Source organism: Mesoplodon mirus (genome assembly GCF_964341445.2).
Source record: "Mesoplodon mirus genome assembly, chromosome: 18".
Classification (NCBI taxonomy): domain Eukaryota; kingdom Metazoa; phylum Chordata; class Mammalia; order Artiodactyla; family Ziphiidae; genus Mesoplodon; species Mesoplodon mirus.
The window spans coordinates 31,081,563-31,091,381 of record NC_138994.1 but is presented as its reverse complement, the minus strand read 5'-3'; the positions used below and the strand labels follow the sequence as shown (position 1 = coordinate 31,091,381).

At 59.4% G+C, this 9,819-nt stretch overlaps 1 protein-coding gene across 1 annotated transcript; it reads right to left on the bottom strand.

Moving 5' to 3' along the window:
* Window positions 1-6,066: 6,066 nt before the first annotated feature.
* LOC309793221 (forkhead box protein J1-like) lies at window positions 6,067-9,020 on the bottom strand (the record flags this gene model as incomplete). The annotated part of the gene is made up of 2 exons (XM_082603595.1): window positions 6,067-6,834; window positions 8,523-9,020. 2 exons carry the CDS (start codon window positions 9,018-9,020, stop codon window positions 6,067-6,069), a joined length of 1,266 nt encoding a protein of 421 aa, XP_082459721.1.
* Between the last annotated feature and the right edge of the window lie 799 nt (window positions 9,021-9,819).

Genomic DNA, 9,819 nt, shown 5'->3' with positions numbered 1-9,819 from the left:
CACCCCTCCTCCGGCACTACTTGGCCAGGAGAGAGTGGTCATGTGCACATGCGCACCTCCTGCACACCACACAACCCCCCAAGCAACTGCCATGCCCAAAGCAGAAGCGACTAGCATGACATCTGCATCCAGGCTGGGATCCAGGTTTGCTCTGGAGGTTGCCCTTCTGTGGAGGCACCTCAGAGGAGCAGACGGAAGAGACACCGGTTCCTGGGACGCCTGGTCCTACAATCCCAGGTGGGATTCCCAGCTCGCCTACCCTCCCCCCCCCCGCCACTTCCTTGCTCTATATGTAGGTCGTTCCTTCGCTTCTCGGCTTACTAGAAACCAAATTCTTCCGACTGAAGATATGATTGACCTTATTTACAAAACAGAAATAGAGTCACAGGTGTAGAAAACAAACTTATGGTTATGGCAGGGGGCAAGGGAGGGGAGGGATACATTGGGAGATTGGGATTGACATATACACACTACTATATATAAAATAGATAACTAATAAGGACCTGCTGTAGAGCACAGGGGACTCTACTCAGTACCCTGTAATGGCCTATATGGGAAAAGAATCTAAAAAAAGAGTGGATATATGTATATGTATAGTTGATTCACGTTGCTGTACAGCAGAAACTAACACAACATTGTAAACCAACTCTTCCAATTAAAAAAAATATCTACTTGAGGCCTGAATGATGGTAAAGAGACTCGTTCCAATAGCCTACAAACACTAGTGTACGCTGAGCTGCTAACGTCTCTTCACCTCACCTTTGCTGTGCCGCCAGGGCTGTGATCCTTCTGCTACTGTAATATCAGCCGTTTTCTTCACTAAAGCAGGAAAACCTACTGCCTAACAGTCGGTTCCCCCAAGGGGAGGAAGCTGTTCTCCTGCTGCAGCTGAACTTTGGGGCTGCTAGAGCAGTTCTGTGAGACTCAGCTGAGAAGCTGAAGCAGGAAGGAAGGTGATGGCAGTTGCCCAAGAAGCTTCAGGATCTACTCAACGTAGATGGAGAACTCCATGTGTCTTCTGCAGCCTTGGCTCAGAGGCCCAGAAAGAGCCAGGAAGGCTGCTGAGGTCCTCAGATACCCTGCTTGCTTTGATATTCCATCAAGAAGACAACCTTTCCCCAAAGCCACACCCTTGAGCAGTGCCACCAAGTCACACCAGTGCCCCTTTCTCTACCCTTCAGAGAATACCCGGGAAAGAAATATAATAAAAGGGAGCAAAAGACCAGGTCTTTTACCATCTTCTTGTGTGGGTGATCCGTCCTCTTCTTCTAGAACCTCATTTCCCTAGGACAGAAGGAAGGCACTGTGAGTCCATAAAGCAGTGAAATGAGCCTACTGATGGTCAGAAGACAGAACTAATCACCCTCATGGTATCCATACATTTCCTGTCCGTGTGAGATGGCTGGGAGGCCCAGCAGAGGCAGATTTTGCTTGGCGAGGCAGGATCGGCCCGTAGGGACCAGGTCTGAGGCACGTTCCAGAGGGACCAGGTCTGAGGCACCTTACAGAGGGACCCTGGGACTGTCAGGAACAGCCTTGGTCATAGTTTAGCTCACACTGTTTCTCTCAGGTGGAAATCAATGTTGTCAAATGAAAAAGCAAACCGTGAGAACATAAAACTTTCAGGAACCCTTTAGGATCCCCAATCCCATCCAGATACTCCTTTGAGAACATCTGGCTCAAGAGAAAGTTGTAGAGTCCCCACTGGGAGCTGGGCATTCCATATACTTCAGGCACACCTCCGTCAGAGCACTTCTCACGCTGAGTTATAACTCTGATTCCTCCATCAGATGGAGCTCCGGGATGGGTGGGATGGGTGGATTGGGGGTGTGGGCAGGCAAAAGCCATGTCACTCGGTCTTTGTGTCCCCCAGTGCCAGGAACATGTGAGATGCCTGTGCCAGGTAAATACTAAGTGAATTGGAGGACAAACACCCTCTCAAGAGTCTGGCCTGGAAGACTTCCCTCTGGAACTCACCCCACGCCTATTACGCTGAGACCAGCGCCCTCTGCTAACCGGACAGTCCCTCTGCTCTGCACCCTGCCTCTAACAGATCCAAGTGCACCACCTTGGAAGGCTTCTTCCAGAAGAGCCCCCATCCTATTTGCATCCTGTGCCAGTGCCGGCAGTCCCTCTGACCGGGGAGGGGCACCAGCGTCCATCTTGCTCTTACCTCTGCATCCTGCTCTTCAGTGGTGGCGACGAGGCCCGCAAAGTTGCAGTCTGGAGACGCCGCTGGCGTCACCTGCAAAGGAGCAACAAAAGTCAAGGTGCAGATGCCACCGGCTCTCCTACCCAGCTCGCCTGGTAGCAAACGCAAACCAAGTCCTCAGGACAGAAGTGGTGCCACATGGAAGATCACATCTGAGGGAGTCTTTGATTCAACAACCCGGTACCGTGTTTTCCAGGGCTCCCCTCCCGAGCACTGGGGGGCTTTGCCGATCTCCCTGGCAGGCCCTGGACTGAGCTCCTTGGGACTCGAGTACAGAGCAGAGCAGAGCGGCGAGGGCGATCCCATGCTCCTCTCTTACGTCTCCTTCTTCTGAGGGGGTCCTGCTGGCGGCCCGGGGGCAGGGGAGAGCCTCCCCGTCCTCTTCCGTGCCAGGGGCGATGTAGGAGCCGGACATGGAGGAGACGGTGTCGGTGCTGATCTGGGAGGACACCATGGACATGACCTTCCTTCTTCAAGTCTGGGTCCCCAGTATGTTGAGGGGGGCAGAGGCGGGGAGAAGAGTGTTTCCTGCCCTCAGCTCAGCTCTTCAGGAGGCCTGGCGCATTTGCTTCAGGCCAGCATGGAATCCCATCCCGGGGGCCTTCCCGTCACTGGAGCTGGGGGTGGCCTGTCCCGTGGGCAGACGGCGAGGGTCCCCAAACACTGAGTTCCTGAACATTGCCCCTCATCCCTTTCCTGGCTGGCCATACATGGGGGAGGGAGGATAGGGAAGAGGTGGAAAGTGAGGAGACAGCAAGCTGGCTTCTTGCTTTGGGACGGGACTGTACCACACCTGAGGGTGAAGTGGCTGAAGGGCTTCTCACCTCAAAAGTGGAGATCAAAGGAAATGCGAAACCTGCCCAGAGAGCTTGAGTCATGGGCTCAAAGCCACACAGGGCAAAAGAGAAAGGACAACTCACTGCAACATGGGGTCCTGGATTGGGATGCTGGAATGGAGAGGAGCATTCCTGGGGTGATCTGCAAGACGTGAAGGGGGTCTGCGGTTACATGGGATTACCAGGTCAGTGTTCATTTCCTGATTGTGATGGTGGTACTGGGATTATGGAGGCGTGTCCTTGTTCTAAGGAAACACACACTAAAGTATCTAGTGCTAATGGGGCAGCCTGTCTGCAACTTACTGTTAAGGGCGCAAAATATATATTGACTGGGATTACATCGAATCTCTAAATAAATACGGAGTCACTGAACGTTTTTTCAAAAAGCCACCCAGCCAAGGGCCGGGGCAGGGATGAATAGGAGGGACAGGATCCACTCACGCTTCCCGCCTCCTCCACCGCCAACCCCCAAACGCTGCCTGCTGAAAGGGTGTGTGAAGCCCTGTGTTGTGGCCGCTTCGGAGCCCCCTCTTACCTTTGGCTGCTCGTTGGCAGCATCCATGGACCCTTAAAAGTGCCAGTGTTTGGGTCCCAGCCCCAGAGACGCTAGTCCCAAGCATAGGGATTTTCAGGAGCTCCTGGGGATTCTTCCTGACAGCCAGAAGCTTCTTCAGCCTTTCCTTACCTGGCAGGCAGTTCTGCCAGCCCCTGACCTTGCCCCTCTTCCCCCAGCATGGGCCCAGGCAGAGGGTGAGGAGGAGGGACAGTGACCAGCCCCACCTGTCAATCCAGGGTGTACCCCTTTTGTCGGGGGCTGGAGGCTGAGCCTGGGGACCAGTGGAGAGGCTGGAGCCCCCATGTTCCCCCAGTGCTGGGGAGCGTGGGCAGGAAGGCCGGAGGGTGGTGGGGAGAGGGAGGGAGTCGTTGCTTAGGGGGTGAAGGGAGTCTCAGAGGGAGGTTGGGGCAGCCTCCTCAGCAAGCGGTGGGAAGGGGATGGGCTGCCTCCTGAGCTCTGTAAGGCCCCAACCCGCCTGGCCCTGCAGTGTGCGCACCCTTCGGAAATATTTTGAGTAATTAGCAAGGGAAAGCAGCAAGTTGGCGGGGGAATGCCAGGTTGTCCTGGAGCCAGCCTCCAGTGCAAGGAAAGAAAGGGGCTTCAGGAGAAAGGGGCCCGTGGAGGCTGGGCAGGATTGTGTAGGACAGTGCCCGTTTGTGTGTGTGTGTGTGTGTGTGTGTCTGTGCGCACGTGCACGTGAGTGCTGGGGGAAGGGGCTGTGCACCACAAGGGCGTGCTGGCGGGGCCAGGTGCGGGCTCGGGGGAGAGATGGGTTCCAGGCAAAGCTGGGGTGAGGGGGTGGAAAGGTGCCTGCTGAGTGTCACATATTTGCTGTGCCTCAGTTTCCCCATCAGAACTCTGGTACGTTGATTCCTCACAGGCTGGAGCTGTAGGGTCTAGGCACCCCGTCTTCCGTCTGCCCTGATGGCCTCCCTCAGCCCCAACCTGCATTGGAGGGAAGGCCCTGGGCGGGGTGAATGAACCCCAGGGTGGCAAGTGGGGCCCCAGGGGCTGGGGCCCTCTGACCTCACACCCTGTCCCTTCAGGAAGGGACCAAGGGAGGGAGGAGCTGGAGACAGGCCCAGGCGAGGACCGCAGGTGAGTCTGGGCAGGCCCTCAACTTGGGCGAGGTGGGGAACGTGAGCCGAGCCCTGGGCAAGAACGGCCTTTGTGAGTGAGTCCCCAGGGCCAGGGAGGGGGCTGTGCCTCCTTTGCCGCCTGCTCCTCGGGGCTGTGGGTACAGTCTCCCCATTGCACATAGAGAGGTGCCGAGGCCCTGGCTGCAGGGGACCCCCGAGGGCCGCCTCTCAGCCCCTTTCTCTCTGGGCACCCAGAGATCCTGAGGAGTGCATCAGGGGACACTCTGCAGGCCTTTGGTGCCCCCCATCTTCCTCCCAGCCATTCCCCCTTGGGCCGTGGCCTCCCCAAAACTGGCCCATGCTTTTCCCCAGAGAAAGTTGCAAGCAGGTCCATTTTGAGACTTTTTAAAACTTTACTTTTAAAAATGTTTTTATTGTAAATCACTTTCTATGAAAAAGGTTAAATTACCCGATGGGTTAGGAGAGGGGATGTGGGATGCAGCCCAGGGCGTTTATGGTGGAGCAAGACACTCCCCTGCAGGAGTGCAAGCAAGGGCACGGGGCCATCCCCCCATTCTTGGTCCCAGTGGTTCTAGCAAGCACTGCGTCCCTCCCAGTTAAGCCTCAGCTCTAGCTACACTCACTACATTAGTCTGTCTGTCCCCTTTCCCTCTGCAGCTTGGCTGCCCCAGCCCCTAACCCCCAGATCCCCATCTCCCCGCTGCTCTCAGCCTCAAGTTGGGCTCAAAGATTAGGGACACATACCCTCTGCCCCACCTCTAGGGATGAAGCCAGAAGATCCCAGAGGCCTTAGAAAATCTCCTGGCTCCACCCGGCACCCCGGCCTCCTTTCTGTCTCCTCTCTCTTCCCCCCTCCGCCTAGCTCCTCCTCACAGACTGCCAGGAGAGGCCTCTTGGGTGTTCATTTGCAGTCACCTAATCAGCATTGGTTGTACCTGGGAACTTGCTCTGGATAGAGACCTGGGGAGGAGAGCAGGAGAGAGAGAAGCTTGGAAGCTAAGGTGTTCTGGGGCGGACCCTGTACTGATGTTTCCAGCTTGGCCAGGGCCCCTCCAAGCCGCAGCTCTCATAGTGCAGGGCCCTTAGCGTGTCTCTGGGGCAGGGAAGAAGTGGATCAGTGAAACACTGTGTGTATGGGGGGCTGGGGAGCGGAGGCAGCAATTTGGGTCCTGGGCCCCAATTCTCAGCCTGCTGGACTAGAATCTGAGGATGGCCTGGGCTGGGGGCCGTGTGGCCTGGTGGGGTGAGCTGGCCCAGCCCCTGCCTGGGCGGTAGGGTGTCCATGGGCCTGCACTGGCGGGGAGGGGGGCAGTCTGGGCCCAGACTTCGGTGCTGTCTGGAGGTGGGGCAGGGCCTGGCTTCTTACAAGAAGGCGCCCAGGCTGGCCCAGTCATGCAGGTCAGAGGCCAGTGTGGCATCCCCGGCCTCAAAGAGGGGCTCGGGGGGCAGGGAGCTACGGGTGCTCTCGTCCCAGGGGTGCTCCAGGAAGGATGTGGCCAGGAAGGTCTCATCAAAGTCCAGGCTGTCGGTAGCCTGCTCCGCTGGAGGCCCCCAGGTAACAGGGCAGTCGATGTGGTGGCCATGGATGGTGAGGTCCACGTCCCCGTGTGAGGCAGGGCTCAGCGGCGGGATCAGCTCCGAGGTCTCCAGCGTGCCCAGCTCCCCGTCCAGCGTGCCAGCGTCCAAGATGGCCTCCCAGTCAAAGTTGCCCTTGAGGGGTTCCAGCTCACCCTGCTCCTCCTGGGTCAGCAGCAGGGGGCTGGAGGGCCGCGGGACCTTGGCCTCCTGCTTGGGCAGCGGCTGTTGACGCTTACGCCCCAGCCTGCCCTCGCCAGCACCCCAGCCCGCCTCCCCAGTGGCCTCCTCGAACTCCCGCAGCAGCTGCTGGGCCTCGGTGCTCACGGTCAGTGGCCCGGCCCATGGGGCGGCGCTGGGCTCTGGCGCGGCCTGGCGGGCAAAGGCCGGGTGGATGTGGACTGGGGGCAGCCGCCGCTTCTTCAAGGCCCCACTCAGCAGCCGCTCGGCGTACTGGGGGTCGATGCGCCAGAAGCCCCCCTTGCCTGGCTCGTCCTTCTCACGAGGCATCTTGATGAAGCCCTTGTTCAGGGACAGGTTGTGGCGGATGGAGTTCTGGACACAGGGAGGTAGGAGAGAAGGAAGACAGCTGGGAGAGTGGGTGGGGTCAGTGATGGGGGGCTCCTAGCGCCACTGCCAGTCCCACCACCACCTTCTCTCCGATGGGGGCAGGGGAGACAGAGGCGCTGCTCCGAGCGGGAGGCTCTGGGACACCAGCCACGGGGCACCAGGAGCTGGGAGTGCTGTCGGGGGCTTTTGTTCCCTTTGGCCAGGATATCTGCCTGCTCGGTCATCCGAGCCCTGAGCCGCAGGGTGGCTCTCAGTGCCAGCCTGTCCTGCCCTCCCTCCCTTACCCCGCCGCTTGCGGCCTCTGGCCAAAGGCCTTGGCTCCCCCAGGTCCTGGACGGCCATCTCCCTCTGCCCGGGCCTGGCTGGCCTTCTCTGTTTGTGAAATGAGTGAGTGGGTGTGAGGGTGTGTGTGTGTGTGGGGGGGATGAAGTGTGGGAGGATCTGATGACTTTCCTTGTTTCTAGAGCCGGCTGCTGGCCTGGGCCCTCACCCACCATGTCCCCCTCCTCCCACCCCAGGCTCTGAGGCCTCAGTTGATTATTACCCAGCCAAGAGCATAGCGCTCATTCCTGGGGCCTCTCAGGCTTGGGGTAGGGTGGGGGGTGGTGGAGGGTCTCTGCTTTCTCACCAAGGTTACAAATGGTACCTGCCCCAGGGTCAGGGCCCAAGCAAATGTGGAATAGCTGTGATTACACGAACTCTGATCCTGTGACCTGTGCCACAGGGAAGGATCTGTGCATCCTCAGGGTCTCTGTCCCCAAGTAGCCCCTGATCCTGATGGTCGAAGAGGCTCAGGGCCGTGTGTGCCCAGCCTGAATCACCATCCTGCCTTGTTCACGCCTGGGTGCACAGTCCAAACCACGCTGGGGCACAGGGGTCTGGGGCCTGGTGGGTGGGGCCGGCAGGTGAGTAGTGCCCCCTGGCAAGACTGGGAGGTTTACATGGTGGTCTGTGCCCTTTGGCTGCTCTGTGCCAGGTTCCGGACACTTGGAACATGAAGCCAGTGTGGGAGGAAAGAGCCCCTGTGGAAAGCACGTGGCTGAGGTAATTGTCCCCCCAGGGAGGTTGATGAGAAGAGGGGGAGGAGTGTAGGCAGGAAACTAGGGAGGGCTTGGGGTGGGGGCTGGCACAGCAGCTTTCGGAAGGCCCCGTAGCCCTTCCACTGGGACACAGATGGCCTTCACACACCGCAGCACGCCCCTCTCCCCTCCCAGAGCCCCTCCAGCCAACTGAAAGCAGGCGGGATGCAGAGCCTGGCAGGAACGATGCTCTGCCTCCAGTCAGGCCCTGACAAACTGACCTTGAGGAGGGTAGTGTCGAGGAATTGCAGGACTTGGGACAAAAATGTGTCCCTCAGTCCATCAACCTACCCTGGGAGGCTGTGTCCACGCATAGTTCAGCCCTGGTCTTTGGGCTGAGCCTGCCAGACGAGTGACAAGTTCTTTCCACTTGAACCTCTATGTCGGCACCCCTGCAGCCCTCTGAACATCCTCCCTCCTCCACCTCTGAAGTCAAAGGGGCAGCAGTCCAAGCACTGGGCTCCCTTGAGGTCCTTCCTGGACGGCCTTCCTCTCTCGGGGCCCTGGCCATACCGCGCCTACTTGGCCTGCGGATCTGGGATGTGAGTCCAGTCCTCGCAGGCATGGGGAGGGAGGGAGGGAGTGCCTCCCTACCTGCCAGGTGGGATCAGCGTGGCGGAAGTAACAGAAGTTGTCCGTGATCCACTTGTAGATGGCCGACAGGGTGATCTTGGTGGCCTTGCTGGCCTGCATGGCCATGCAGATGAGCGTGGCATACGAGTAGGGCGGCTTCACGTGCGGGTTGGTGGCGTAGTCCACGTCGTCGGGAGGCGAGGCCTGCAGCCCCGAGGGGGCGCTCCGCGGCGTGCAGGAGGACGTGGGCTTGCCGGGTGTGTGCGGCTGCCCCAGGCAGGCGGGGTCCGCCGCCAGGGGAGACCCCGGCTCGGCCGAGCCTGCCAGCTCGTGGGAGCCGTGGGGGTCGGTGTCCCCCGAAGGCAGGGCGGGGAGCTCGGCGTTGAGAATGGAGAATTCCTGCAGCCACTGCAGGCTGGTCAGGCTGTCATTCAGGGCGTTGGACTCCTCCAGGCCGCCTTCCGGTCCGGCCTCCTCCGCTGCCCCTGCTCCCGAGACGCGTAGCCAGCTCTCCGCCATATCTGCGGGGACTCTCCGAGGGGGCTGTCAACATCCACGAGCCGAGCCGAGGGTGGCCGCCGAGCTCTCCGGCCCGCTGACTCCCGCGGCTTCAGTTACGCAGCCTCCCGGAAGCGGGCTTCCATCCCGCGATCCGGGGGTAGCCTCCTCCAAACGGAATGTGGTGCCTGCGGGGACCAGAGCGGGAACTGAGCCCTCTTTCCCCACCCCCGAGGGGAGAGTGTGGGCGAGGGGGGAGGCTCTTACTAAAATCCTTCCTGCAGCCGGGGAGGATCTTTTACTGCCGAGGTCTGGGAAACAGAAGGTGTGCCCGGGAGTCCGACCCACACGGGGTTCGCCTCGCTCTTTTCCTCTTGGATCTTTTAGAGGAGACTTAATTAGCCAAACGAGGGAATAGTGTAGGGGCATGCGAGGTCACCCCTTTCTCCCTCAAAGCGGGGAATTAACCCCCCTCTCTCCGTCCACAAACAATGGAAATGGGGCGAGAGAGTCCAGGAGGGCAGTACGACGGGTCGGGGGGCGGGGGAGGTCGTCTGATCTTTGAAAAGGGATATTAGGATGGGGCTCAAGGGGAAGGAAGGAAACAATACAGAGAGTTATAAGGGGGCGGGAAGTGAGTGTCCCCCAAACGCCTCTGATGTCAGTCCCCGGGCCCACCACTTCCGTCGGGGACGGATGGGAGAGCGGGCTGGTACTGACGCCCTCCCTTCCCACGGCCGGCAGCCCTCCCCGTCCCTTACCTGGCTCAGAGCGCAGCCCGGGCCAAAGGAAGCTTCTCAAAGAAATTCCTCCCACCGCC